This window comes from Abramis brama (genome assembly GCF_963993115.1).
Source record: "Abramis brama genome assembly, chromosome: 16".
NCBI lineage: Eukaryota > Metazoa > Chordata > Actinopteri > Cypriniformes > Leuciscidae > Abramis > Abramis brama.
In genome coordinates this window covers 21,363,272-21,377,952 of record NC_139978.1, presented here as the reverse complement: position 1 = coordinate 21,377,952, position 14,681 = coordinate 21,363,272, and the positions used below count along the sequence as shown (strand labels likewise).

The following is a 14,681-nucleotide window of genomic DNA, read 5'->3' as shown; positions in this document are numbered from 1 at the left end:
AGGCTACCACAGAAGGAGCAATTTACATCAAAGTCGTCAGAAATAAACCTTTGTAAAAACATTTTGTAGGATAGCACCGTTGTATCATTTTATAACACAATTCTTTTGTTGTATTTTATTGCATATAATATCCATAGACAGTAAAAGAAAGATAATATCCCAGCAGGGCCACTGCACCTGTCTGCCGTCTTTAAATGACGCTCACGCAGGTATCTTGCGTCACGCGCAGATGCGGAAACGCGGAAGCAACATTCCACGTCACTTGAGGTGGATTTAGCGCGAGCGAGCCAGGATTCTGACAGGAGAATTTAGCGCTTGCGTTGACGTGAAACTCGCCGGATGTGATGCCACGAGCATTTAGGCTTAACGCTCAAACTGACAGCGAACGGAATATCTGCTGCTTGTAAACGGAGGATTCGTCTCAAGGTAATGTTTGTGTGCGGAGCTGTAGTGCGGTCAGAGCTCTTGCAGCAGGCGGCTGCTGAATGTCGCTCTTTTATTGGTTATTCAGTGTTTCCTGACGCCGTGTCCATCAGTGAGGGTGATATGATGGCTATTTATAATAATTATAGGTCTGTAGTCCGCAATTGCTGAGTCTAAAACATAGCGAGTTACCTAAATAGGAAGTATTTTTGGACTCAGTAGAAGTGCTAAGATTCCCAAATATGATAAACGCGCTGATATGCTGTTTAGAGAGTCAGCTCGCATCAGCTTGTTGTAGGTTATGGGCCCTTTTTGCTTTGATTCACTGATCATCGCACTTTATGGATATTCTTGCTTTCTTTGTATCGTTTGTCAGATTTTATTTCAGCTTAATTACTTATTTGATTTTTTTTCTCTAGCGTATAACGCCTCTAGATGTTATGCACCTGTCTCCACAAAACCTTGATTATTATAGATTTTGTGTCATTATCTTTTTTTTATTATTACATAAAAGTTCACTGAATTGGTCTTGTTTATTACATTGGCATTATCATGATTATTAAGTTATCTAAAAAGTGTGCTCTAGTCTTTGTCATTACCCATTAAAACACATAAGGTCAATCAAGCTAAGTAATGCTGTCAAGGGTGTATCTCCAACCGTCACTACTGTATTATGGGGTGTGTAGGCCTACATGTTTTGTAAATTTGTCAGAGGGAACACCTTCACTCTAACTTTACTGTGATTTTCAGTATAAGACAATACTGGCAGTAGGTCAGTACAGTGTGCTTAATGTGCTGAAATTAATTGTGCTCAGCAAACAGTAATGCAGCCCTACTGGATTTTTCCCTTGTGAATCTAAATCTTTGTGTCTGTGGGAATTTTTGCCTACCAGATACAGTGAATGCAGTGAGATACAGTGAGTTTTACCAGCCACTCAAGTTTTTACCAGCTGTTTATTTTTTAAATTAACCAATGAACTGATACAGCTTTTTAATTCAGATTTATTTCCACATTTGAGGAACAAAAAGTGACACTGTGGCTGACCTTATACATGGATGCTGACCTATTTTTCATGGTGGGTCTGTGTCCGCTGTTGTTTTTGGAACCCATTTTAGGTTAGCCAAAAAGTTGTAAGCCAGTATTTTACCTTTCCCTTTCCCCCAAAAATCCAAGAACAGTAATTAACAAAACATTGTTTTATCACTTTTCTTTTTTTCTTTATTTGTTTTAGACATAGTAGATATTTTAAATAATATTTTAAATTATCTGGAATTGTGCAAATGTCAAAATCAAGTGAACCTGGGGTGCTTTTGCATTTATAATAGTCATTTGATATACAGTAGTTTTTATTTAATTTTTTAAATGGCTGAGCTGATATCTTACAGTGCAAGGTGACCGATATACACTTTACTGTTAAGAAAAAATTCTGCTCTGAGGAACCAGCGGTACTAAACATTATGCCTTTTGCCAACTTTGCCTCAGCCTGGTCATCAATCTATAAAAAAATTGGTTAGTTCATCAAGAACTAGTTTTTGTTTCTAAACAACAAAGTTCTTGTCAAATGAGACACGTTGCCTGCCTTAGTGGCTGCCTGCCTGGTAAATAATCCAAAATGACCTCAATTATTTGGCTGGTGGTAACTTCCATTCCTGATTGTGTCTGTTTATTCAGGCCATCATGCTAATGCTGATTGTCTTTTTTTCTTGTCTGCAGAGTGTCTGATTTGGTGCTCGATCTTCATGGGCGAATCAGGGTCACGGCGCTCCACCCTGGTCTCCAGGCTTCCCATCTTCAGACGTAGTGTGGGAAAGAGACAGGACTCGCTCCCGTCCTCGCCCTCCTCTGGTGGTGTCGGCAATGGCGTCCACACTTCCTCTCCCTCCAGCACGAACTCCAGCTCCAGCAGCACAGGCAAACGGCGCAGCTTATTCCGCACTCCGTCACTCAGCTTCCACTGCAAGAGGAACAGCGACCCGACCCAGCTCAGCCTGGACAATAGCAGCCAGGGGTCTGAAGTCATCTTTCGAGAGAGTTGCATCTCAAAGACACGGCATTCGTTCGGATTCGGCGGACACAAGAAGAAGATCCCCCGATCTCAGACGGAAAACCTTGAGAAAACGTCGGCCAACCGCAGTGTGTTCATTAACTGCATCAGCTCACGGACGAACGAGGGAGATGATTCAGGGTTCCTCGATGACGTGAGCAGCAAGAGGTCTTCTAAGCATAAGAAGATGCTGCCCAAGTCCTTCTCAGCTCACCAACGGTTTTCCAAGAACTCGTCCAATGTTCTGGACCAGGGTAAAGGTCAGGATAGTACAGAAGAGCCTCCTAAAACTGGTACCCCAGGTTCCTGGCCTGGAGAATTGGCTGAGAGTTCTCTACAGTCGCCCATGATCTCAGAAGACCGCACCACAGCAATCACGCCATCAGATTTCGTTCACGCCACCGAAGACTCTGTCTCGGAAGTGGACGCTTTGCCGGCTCCCAGTCCAGCTGCTCCACCCGAAAACTTTAGCCAAGCTGTTTCTACCTCGCAGGTGTCCCTCACCCCAGCCCAGGCCACCACGGAAAAGCCCTTACTGCCAGATACCAGCCACACAGCCAACACACAGTGCGAGAGCACAACTGCCCGTACGGAACCATTAACGCTGCAGACAGTGAAAGAGCTGAACCCTGACACTTATCCTAATGCAAATGCTAACCCTGACCTGTCAGAGGCCAGTGAGATTGAACAAGCTCCAGAATTGAGTGAGGAAAGCAGCTCCAATCCTGACACTCGTGAGAGGAGGTCCAGGAACGCTGTTCTCATCCAACAGGCAGGAAGGTCATCGGGCCTGACCAGGCCAACCCACCTAAGAAAGCCACACACAGGTAATGTCAGTGAACTCAGTTGCTGTTTTGAGTTTTTATTAGGGCTGTACTGTCCTAGTCGATTAGTCGATTAATTGGTCGATATGTTCTGGTTCGACCAAAATTCTGATTGGTCGATTTTCTGCCACGTTTATTTCATCAGTTTTGCCGCGCTGAGGCGCGCTCATTTCATCAGGTGGAAAGCACTAACTGCTAATGGGGGTGTTTTCAGAGTACCCTTGTTTCACTGTAACAGTCTGTCTTCAAAACACCCCCCTTGTTTTCACCTTTTTTGGATTAGCCCAACCCAAGAGAGAGCGTAGAGCATAGAAGGTTTGATGCTGAATATTATTTATTTAATTGTGAGAGCGTTTAATAGTCAGTCCTCTTCTAACATGTCAACAACAAAGAAATCGACAGTGTGGCAGCATTTTGTTAAAATTGATAACAGGAAAAAGGTCGAATGCAAAGTTTGCAAGCAACAGTTTTCCACAGCTCGACGACAAACATGACATATCATCTAAAAGTGGTAAGCTCACTTGTCTGCGTTAGCTTGCCCTGTCTGTTTTGAGTAGGCTATAACATATCAGAATTTGCATATTTCAATGTTTTAGTATGATAACCTAACTTTTTTATTTTTTATTTGGAGCCTAATGCGCAATTGCGCTGTGCTGTTGGTTGTGTTAGTTTTGAGCCTAGGATGCTTTATTTTTCAGTTATGCACTTTATTTCGTTTCTGCTCTTGATCTGGTTTGTTTAATAAATATTCTTTTTTTTATTAAAGTGGACGTGCCTTTTGTGTTTATTAAGAGTAAAAGCTTTAGTTAATAGTCTATTCGTGTCTCAGCTGCGAAGCTGAGCTCATGTTCAGCCTCGCTCATATGACAAAAATAATTGTCTAAATTATGTTGCATATTCCTCAACAGTTCTTGTGATGATATCACTAGTTGACAACATAGTACTATTTTCGGAAATCATAAGCTATGATATTGCGCAGGTGCACGTGATGCAGCGCTGTAGAGCTGACAGACTCAAGTGTCAGACTCATTTCAGTGCAAAATAATTAGGTCAAAAACGATTTAATATACTGCAAATAGCCTACTAGTTGTTTATGTTTATTTATAATTTATTTAGGCGGACAACAAGGCTACCAAGTACTGCGCACAGTGCGCATCTAATTAATTTAACGTTTTTTTTTTCTAACGTCATTTTTAGTCGATTTTAGTCGATTTTTAGTCGAAAATTTCAGGACTTCAGTCGACCAAGATTTTCTTTGGTTGAGTACAGCCCTAGTTTTTATAGAGGCTATTTTCTTTTTTAAGAAAGACGTATTGACGGAAATTATTCACCTGCTTGTTCCATGACAAAAACAAGTTAATCTTTGATCTTCAAACCAGTTCCTCTAAAGTATTCCAGAGAGCTGTGTAATATGCTGATTGAGAAGTCTGTTACTGCTGAGAAATATTAAACATCAGAACACAAATTACATTTATGCCCTCATGTATTGAGCTATAAAGGCACTGCATAACATGTAGCCTTAAACTGAATGTGTAACTGATCAGTTCTAGAACTACTGAAAGCTTTTATAAACGCACAAAAAAACTGGGAACCCTCTCCTATAACAATGTATTATGCTTCAGTTTGGCTGCATTTTTCTTATGACCCATGTTTTCTCTTTTTCGTAAATTATACTTTTACGTTGCGAGTGCTTTCACTCCAGAGTGCCTGTGGCTTAGAAGATTTATGGGAAACTAACCAGCTTCACAGTATTGAATTTCCTCTAGTGGTGACTTGATATTCGCTTTACTACGGATCCTCTTGCAGGAGAGAGTGAACTCTACACTCTGTGTTCATTTACAATTATTGGCTTGGGGTGATTCATTAATATTCATGCCAATGATTAAGCTATTTTTAAGGATATTAAGATGTTTTATTCATACTCTCGTATTTTTATATAGGCGGAAAGATGTCTGGATGCAGTTAAATCTGTTTACCATGTTGACAGCAGATTATTGTGGTTCTTGGTTTAAATTGCTAGAAATTTTATTTTGTGTTTTGCATGTTGTTTCCTTGTGAATATATTTACAGTAATCAGTATTATTGGTCTGTTCTGCAGCTTTTCTTGTGACTGTGTAGGTTTTGGGCTTTTTAACTGAACTTCACTGTATTTTCTTTGCAGTGTGTATTTGTGTCAATAGGATCCAGGCTTTTAATTGTTTGATACTGTAATGGACTGTACTAAAAACAAAACTATTGATGTTTTGCTGAACTGTTTCACCTATCCGTGTTGTTTAGCTTTTGATATCTTGTTTAAGAGATAAATAAATTTTATGCAAATCTGGTGCAGTAGGTTGGTGAATTGTAGTTTGTGCCCCAGGCTTAACACTTTTTTGCTAGATGCATTACGTACTCTTCAGATTGTGACCTACAACCTAATTGAGGTCTGTCTCTGTACACAACAAGATACTGAAGACATTTTAATAATTTGGAGGAAACTTGGCAACAGTTGTTTTCATTTTTTTTTTTCACTGGACTTGAATATTGTTTTCCATAGAAGTGCAATTTAAAGCCATTCATAAGTATTTTCTGTAACACTTATAATAACTTGCATATATAAAATGTATCGTGCTTTCTGTTTTAATATATTTTACTGAGTCTTCAGCAGCCATTACTCCAGTCTGTCTGTCACATGATCCATCAGAAATCATTTTAATATGCTTTTTTTGTAACATTATAAATGCCTTTAGTGTCACGTTTTGATCAATTTAATGCATTCTGGCTGAATAAAAGCTCAGCAAAAGTATTACAAACTTTTGAATGGTAGGATATACTAATATTTATGTGTACATAAAATTATTAATTAATATATATATATATATATATATATATATATATATATATATATATATATATATTTTTTTTTTTTTACTGATATTTGCTTATAGGAGATACTAATGTTAAATATTTATTTATATTATAATATCTTTAAATATTTTATTGGTAACACTTTACAATAAGGTCTCTCATTTGTTAACATTAGTTAATGTATTAACTAACATGAAGTAATAGCTAATAAGCAATACATTTGTTATCCTGAAGAAGGCTGTGTATGTGAAACGTGTATATCTACACTTTTAACTGTTTTTAATGATTTAGCCCAGTTAATTAAAGACTTTTTAGTTCACATAAGTGCCTTGGACTATTTCATCTTAATATTTTGATGTCCACCTCCAGTTTATCCAATGAGCACCAGTGGCTATGTAATGACACCTGTGTAGCACTCTCTGCTTTTGTTGTTTTGTAAGAGTTCAACACATATCTTTGAGGGCTTGAACAAAGCCGCACGACATCTCCATTAATTCAATGTTACGTAACATTTTCATTTATGTATGTGATGTTGCTTAGTGCTGTGTTGTGCATGTGTTTTAGTTTTGTTTTCTTCTTCCATCTGTCTCTTCGCCTGTTAGAGCGCACAGGTGCAGTGAGTTACGGTCGTCAGAGGTGGAGTGATGGTGGTGTTCCCGCGGAGAGTATTTAAGCCGTCTGGAGGTTCACTCCACGAGTTCTCTTCTTCTCCCAGCTCAAGTGATAAATTGACTTTGTGTTGCCAACTCAGGCTCTGTGTGTTCAATATCAAGTAAACCTTGACTATTTATTTTTGTGTACAAGACCACTAGTCTTTCTGCTGGATGGAGACTCATCTAGGTAGGAGGGTGCCTGTCACTGTGGTGCTTACTTTCTAAACCCTGCATTTTGTTCAGAACTTAGTTTCCAAATTTCTTGTGCGGGTCTGACAGGAAGCTGTGATGGAGCAGCTTTGTCAGACTACATAACATTCACGCATGTAGTAGTTTAATGTTTGAATCGTTATCTAATTGCGATTCAGTCGATTCTTTGCATTTTAAAACAATTATTGACTGAAATATACCATTCACGGTTCAAAAATCCGTGTTTCAAGATCGATGCATATGCATCGTCAGGTTTCGTAATCGATGCATCGACAAAATGAGTGAATCGTTACTCCCCTGGTGCCTACTAATGAGATTTGTAGTAAATTATGTATTGTTATTGTTATTGTACACATTCCAGAACTGCTTCATAACTCAGTACTGTTGGCCATTTACTGTATCTCTTTGTTTTGTCTCTATTTTTGTGTTTATTTCTGTCTCTAATCTATGTGTTGTATCCTTCGCAGTGTCCATGTGCAGCAGCGTGAGCCCATACCATGAGGTGATGCGCATGGAGAGACGTCTACGGTCGGCCTCTGAGGGCGCAGGAGAACCCAGACTTCACCTCAACCTCAGGGATCCTCACTGCATGGAGGGCCACACTTTATACAAGCAGAGAACCAGTTCCTCATCTTCTAAATTGGGCAGCCTGGTAAGTATGAATGCGATTTCACTGCTCAAACTCACATTTTCAAGAATTGGCTGTAGTTGAATTGGTTTATTTGATCTAAATGTGTGTCTTTGAAAACCAACGAAGTAGACACTCTGCGTCTTCCGAGGGATTAAATTCCCACCCAGCGATATAATCACAGTACTTAATTAAACAGACAAATCCTCTCACACCATTTTAGCCAGCAGGTCAGCAAGGCCAGTATCCACTGGCCACTTTCCCTGAACCTTCATCTGACCATGTAGAGTGCCACCTAAATGTATTCAACCATCTGAATGTTCGTGTCATATTCTGTAGACTCAAGGAAAAAGAAACCCTCCCAATCATTACCTATGATCCACTAGAAGTGTGTGGTGGTATTTCTGTCTACAGAGACACTGCCCTGTGCCTGTATTTTGTTATATTCTTCTTGAATTGCTGTGCTCGGGATGTTTCTGGGCTGCAGCCATCGGCCAATAACGACACGCTGCGCCTGTCTCTACACGAAAACAATTCGCTAATATTGCTATTGCCTTATTGACTGCATTCTGTGACTCAACAGTTTATTAAGCATTGTAATTGCGTTTTCATGATGACACATAATTATAGTTTATTAACAAGCTACACTGATAGCCAGTCATTTAACTATTAGCATACCTGTTCTTCACACACACACACACACACACACACACACACACACACACACACACACACACACACACACACACACACACACACACACACACACACACACACACAAATGCAATTTATGCATGATAAACACAATATTTGAATTTTTTGCAAAATACCTCATCACTCATCTTCCTGTATTGAGGCAGTATTGTGTCAGAACTTGGACCTGAAGAAAAAGAACAATTGAATCAACTGAGAAGTATTTAAAAAGCCCAAAGCAGAAGATTGATATAAGAACATTTCCAAATCGTTGAATATGCTGTGAAGTACAGTTAAATCAATAATTACGAAATGGGAAAGTATGGCACTGCTGTGAATCTACCTAGAACATACTGTCCTCAAAAAACTGAGCGAGCTTGCGAGAAGTCTCGTGATCCTTCATTGTAACCTAATGACTTGGATTCTCATTCCTCATTCAAAAGTTCAAACAGTTTGAATAGACATGTTATGATTGTAAAACATATTGTTCAAATTGTCCAATAGTTTGAACCTTTTGTCTGCTGCAAGCTTATTAAAGCCACCATCTGTTTATTAAAGCAGACACCAGAAAATTCCTATCCTTTAATCTTTCCACAAGACCTCACAATAAACCTGTGGATTATGCATAATAACATGCGCATTGCTCACAACAGGACATTTGAAGTCCAACAGAGATTGTGTTGAAAAGCCTGTAGTGGTGAGGTTTTCACTGAGAACAAATACTCTGCTAACTGTTAGCATGCTGACCACTTTTTAAATAAACTGTGTTTTTTAAATATTTAAAAAACAATTCTGAAAACATTCACTAGTTGACTTAACTAGTTGGTTATTAAATGTCTAATAAGATAGTCAACCATACTGGCCCATGCCTATTCACTTGAAAAAGGTAGCTTGTTACTTTAAAATGGGGACATCCCGATAATTTTTTTCTATTTTAATGTTTTTTTGAAATGTATTTTATTCTTCTGATAATAAAACAGAATTTTCAGCATCCATTATTCCAGTCTTTAGTGTCACATAATTCTTCAGAAATAATAACTGTTGAAAACTGTTGTGCTGCTTAATGAAATGGAAATCTTTTGTAACATTTAAATGTCTTTTCTGTCCCTTTTGATTAGTTGAATCTTTGAATAATAAAAGTATTAATTTCTTTCCAAACAAAAAAGGAAAAAAAACTTACTGACCCCAAATTGAATGGTAGTGCAGTTAAGTTGGAAGTGACTATTTTTAGTTGGTGCTGGTCATTGGTGTCATAGGGCTAGCAGATAAATCAAAACAATTAACCTTCAGAGAGATTTTATGTTGTATGGACAAAACCCTTACAGGAAAACATTTTTTTCAATCAGTAACATGGAACAATTGCTCATACTTTTGGCTAGTTCCTACAAAGTCATAAAGCTTTTGTTTTGTTTCTGAATACTGTAGTCTGCACCTGCACAGTTTGAGGCCAAACTAATTGCTCTTGTTTTCCAGCGCAGTGGAGGAAAACGCCATTTCCTGTGTTATTGTTCTTTAATGCTTGCTAAGGTGCCACTGCTAATTTGTCATCAAATCATGTGCTGTGCAAAATTTGTGAGTGAAGTTTACCTTCACTGTGGCTGTGGGCTGACCTGACCTTTTCAGTTACATTCTCCTGTTTGCCAGTTTTTCTTGGACGAGGCTACGTCCTGAAGCAGCATTTCTGATCAAGGGTTTGCCAACAGATTTGGGAAATCTTAGCGAACATGCTGCATGTTTTGGTTGAATTTGAGGATCCTGATTCTTGATGATTTTTGATGCTGTGTCTGATAAAGATAAAGAGATGTATAAGCCCACATTTTAATTGAAGGATGAAACGGATTAGTTGAAGGAAAATCCCCTCCTACGGTGCAATCGTTCTGCAATCGACGGCTCCAGTCAAAGTTCAGAGAAAGGGCTGCTTTTTGCGTTGTGCTCGCTGCATGAAAGAATGAACATTGTAATCCGTGATGTCCGATTGGCTAACGAATCAGTCTTGAATCCTAAACTCACAAGTTATTTAAATGAATCAGTGAGACACTTACTGGTCCACGAGTCATTTTCAAAATGAACTTTTTTTCCCCATTAAAAACTGCATTTTTTCTGTTTGTAGATTTTCTAAGTTAACTCTGATCTATGAGATCGCCAAAGAATGTAAATGCTCATTAACATACTTTTTTATGAGGCAGACACACACAACTTTTTTTTTTTTGTGTAAACACAAAGACATGCAGGAAAAGGGAAATGTTCCATTGTCATAGTGAGAATTTGTGGTCATGCTCACTGCTCTCAAGGGAAGCATGCCATTCACTACTCTTCTAATGTTCTTCAAACATTAACATTTGAGGAACTACAGTAGTTTCCAGTTTCTGTGATCTTTAGCCAGCATGCTTGTAAATCACATAAGCATTGTTCTGTAATTGTGCGTTGCCTTCTGCAGCTTAATTTGCATCAAGATGGTGCTTGTTTGATACATCCTATCAACCTTCATGAGTATAGCAGGAGAACTTGGTCTTACTGATGAATGAAACAGTGTTGGAGTCTGTTTCCCCAAAGCATCGTTAGCCAACTATGGCCACAAGTTCCATTGTTACCAGCATAGTTCAAAGATTTGTTTTTTCCTAAAACCATAGTTCCAACGAACATTGTCAAACAGCATCGCAAATTTGTGTGGTTGGTTAACTACAGCTCTCGACCTGTGAGCATAGTTTCTTGTTAGTATGATGTGGACTTGCAAAATAAGCAAGCAAAATGCAGTACATTCTGTATCTTTCGTTCCAAATATATACAAATTCCATTCTACAACTTTTGGTTTCTCAAGAGAATTAAAGCGCTGTTTTTGAAGAGTACGTAGCTCTAATAGTGTCGGACGTGCCGGAGTTCTCCAATGATGCATCGTACAATGCCAATTAAGCAGCGAGTTATGTCGCTGTATGGGTTTTACTTACGAGAAAGCTGCCTTATTGAATCAGGTCTTATTTTGCTCAATACATTGTGGCCTAGACTTGAAATGAGCCATTATCTGTTTAATTGAGGTCGTCTCAAGGTTGTCTCATTGAAATTGCATGTACAAACCTGCTGTACAACAAAATTTTGATTTTTCCATTAGTTTCTACCTTCACTTCAATAGTTTGAGCACATGAGTAAAAACGATTAGATTGGTATGTGTGTGTGTGGTCTGAAACAGAGCATATAATAGATATAATTAACAATAATAGAATATAATACAGAATTGGAATAAACCCACTAACTAAATGGATACACATAGTAAATATAGCATAAACCCTTCCATAAACGATAATCAGCATTCACATGTAAATATACAAACACAGTCAAATGACTACTTCTGTGTAAAGTGTCCTTTAAACAACGAATATTAGTATGCCAAGCATATATATATATATTCAAGATGCTCATACACCAATTGTATGTCTTTACGCTGCAGCATTGCCAGTACACGTCTGAAGACTTAAAGACTGAAAATTAAAGTACATTCATAATAGGCATTTTTTAGTCTTACCATGCATGCCCAGTTTTTGTTTTTTAACTATTTGATAAACTCGTGCTGTATCTTGCAACAAATAACCCTCGTTGGAGCCATGACCCTACACATTGAGCCTTGGTGCTCATGTTGGAAAAATAGGTTTGAATCTGTTTCACGTCATGTCTCAATATCATTCTTACCATTTATCCCTACCATCTTATCACTGTATCAAGATGCGCATGGTCTTATCGCGTCTTACAATGAATTTTACGTGCGGGTGACCCAAGGTCTGCTCAGGTCATTTCCTAATCCATAGGATACACTTGACACCTCATAATGTCTGGTAGCAGCACAGATAGATTCTAAATGTGTTTGAGAGAGAGCATCCTTGCATAACCTGCCAATGTGTAACCTGTTGTTTTCTGAAACGCCAAGTGAGGAAACGGAAAAGTTGTTCGCATTGGCATTGAACTGGTTTGACCTTTTTGTCAAGAGGATATTTCATTAATGAGTAAAGCATGTTTTCTCCTGACATTGACATGAAAAGATCAGAAAAATCAATCTGAACATCAGGAAATTGAGTGAGTCACACCAAATGTCAGCTCTCTGTCACCTTCTCAATCCCTTAGAAATAAATACTTGAAGGAAAAAAAAAAAGACTTCTCATCAGCCCCCCACCCCCACCCCGCAACGTGAACATGTTTATCGAGCACTGGCAGTTTTTGTTCTTTGTGCTCCTGTTGTCATATCCGTGTCTGTGGGTAGTGATCTCGTTGGTTGAGACTACATGATTATGCTCAAAAACAACCTGTTTGGCCATTTATGTTCACAAGGACATTTTATGAACCATGACACTGTTCTTCTTTAATATTTCTAAATAAGGTGTCTGAACAGGATAAGGTGTCTGAACAGGTCGCTGATTAAGTCGGTTCACTTCATCAGTATTACACTCTTACTGAGATTATTACAGTAGTGATGTATTATGTTCATTTTGTCATTTGGCATCGTAATATTTCAAAGAGGTAAAGGCCACACCATTTCATATCCTGAGAGTCTTAATTAGGCGCCCAGCGACCCTTTAATTTCTAGCAAAGTCAAAGTTAAGGCATTTCTGTTCTGATGCACTATCCAGTCCTTTGCTCTGTCCTGCTTAATTAGCCAAAGAGCTGCGCTTCTCCACTTTAATAGAACATAATAGCTGCTCTTTTGCCTTTTTGTCTTTTACGTGCACTTTTAAATAAGATTAGCCTCAAATACTCCATATTAGAGCTTTACTGGGTCTGGCTTGTTTGCTAGAATAAAGGACCTTGTTTTTTCTTTTTAATATACATATCTTTTTTTTTTTTTTACCTTTTGGCTTTTAATCGAAGATGTTTTTTTCATATTGGGCACAAGATGGCAGTGTGACACTTTGAAAAGCAGCACTCAAAGGCCTACTTTGGTTTGAGCGATATCCAGGTTTTCTGCTGTTTGTGTGCAATAGTGGAGTTGCGCCGTTTAGTCAGATGTGAGGAAGGGTTTCTGTGGAGGCGTCTTTGAATCAGATCAAATCCTCTTTTGTCATCAGTCTTTAACAAACAGACCATGACACACAGCTGGAGGTTTGGGCTGAATTTAAGAAAGTCATTAGTCACTGCTTACTGCAAACTAGATACATTAAATGTGTCATAACTAGAAAAATACCAATCTTCTATAGGCACTAGGTCTCAACAGTAAAAAAATGTGGTCATTAGATTTTTGATCTAATGACTGGATGTCATTTTGATCTAATGACGGCTGCACCATAAAAAATTGATACATGTAGTATGTTTATAGGTTTTCCACTAAATAAAAAAAAAATACATACATTATTTTCAGCTCTTATTGCAAATTAAAAACATTTTTATAAACAAATTTAAATATATTAAATTAAATATTAAAATTATAAATTATTACATTAAATAAAACATTTATTTTTATAAATGTATTTTAATCTGTTTATAAAAATGGATTATTTTATTTTTAAAAACATTCTAAATATGTATGTACTATAGTCTGTATAATTACATACATATGAATATATTTGTAACTACATACAATGTAACAGCATACAATGTAAAATGGGATACTGGACCATCATCATTGAGCCCTCTTAAAGGGATACTCCACTTTTTTTGGAAATAGGCTCATTTTACAACTCCCCCAGAGTTAAACAGTTGAGTCTTACCGTTTTCGAATACATTCAGCCGAACTCCGGGTCTGGCGGTACCACTTTTAGCATAGCTTATGGATCATTGAATTGGACAGGACCATTAGCATCTCTCTCAAAAAAATTACCAATGCAGGCGTATCCAGCGTAATCCAGCAGGCGTAATGATATGACGCAGCGCCTGAAAATAGTCCCCAGCTTGGTAACTTCCAACGTGACCGGGACTAAGTTTGTCTAACCTATTAGACCTATTTTCAGGCGCTGCGTCATATCATTACGCCTGCTGCACCCATGGTACGGCAGCAAAGTTTCTTGATTATTATGCAGAAATGAGAATATAGTTCCAAGCCATATCAGCCTAGAAAATCGCAACTTTACATTTTCTGTCAGTCTTAGTACACGATGTAACTACAGAAGAGTCAAGTTTTAAATAGGAAAAATATCGAAACTCTTTGGTCATTTTTTTGAGAGAGATGCTAATGGTCCTGTCCGATTCAATGATCTATGCTAAGCTATGCTAAAAGTGGTACCGCCAGACCCGGAGATCGTCTGAATGGATTTGAAAACGATAAAACTCAACTGTTTAACTCTGGGGGAGTTGTAAAATGAGCCTATTTCCAAAAAAAAGTGGAGTATCCCTTTAAGCTAAATGTTTTATTTTGACCCTTGCATCATAGTTTTTTTTTTTT

The 14,681-nt window shown here is 38.1% G+C and overlaps 1 protein-coding gene across 2 annotated transcripts in view; it reads left to right on the top strand.

Moving 5' to 3' along the window:
• The first annotated feature begins 234 nt into the window (after window positions 1–234).
• ccser1 (coiled-coil serine-rich protein 1) overlaps window positions 235–14,681 on the top strand; it is a 77,708-nt gene continuing 63,261 nt past the window's right edge. For both annotated transcript variants that reach the window (XM_084086352.1, XM_084086353.1), the window contains exons 1-3: window positions 235–426; window positions 2,138–3,295; window positions 7,470–7,654. In XM_084086352.1, the coding sequence (XP_083942478.1) occupies window positions 2,164–3,295; window positions 7,470–7,654 (1,317 nt within the window). In that variant the 5' untranslated portion in view covers window positions 235–426; window positions 2,138–2,163. The remainder of the gene's footprint in view (window positions 427–2,137; window positions 3,296–7,469; window positions 7,655–14,681) is intronic.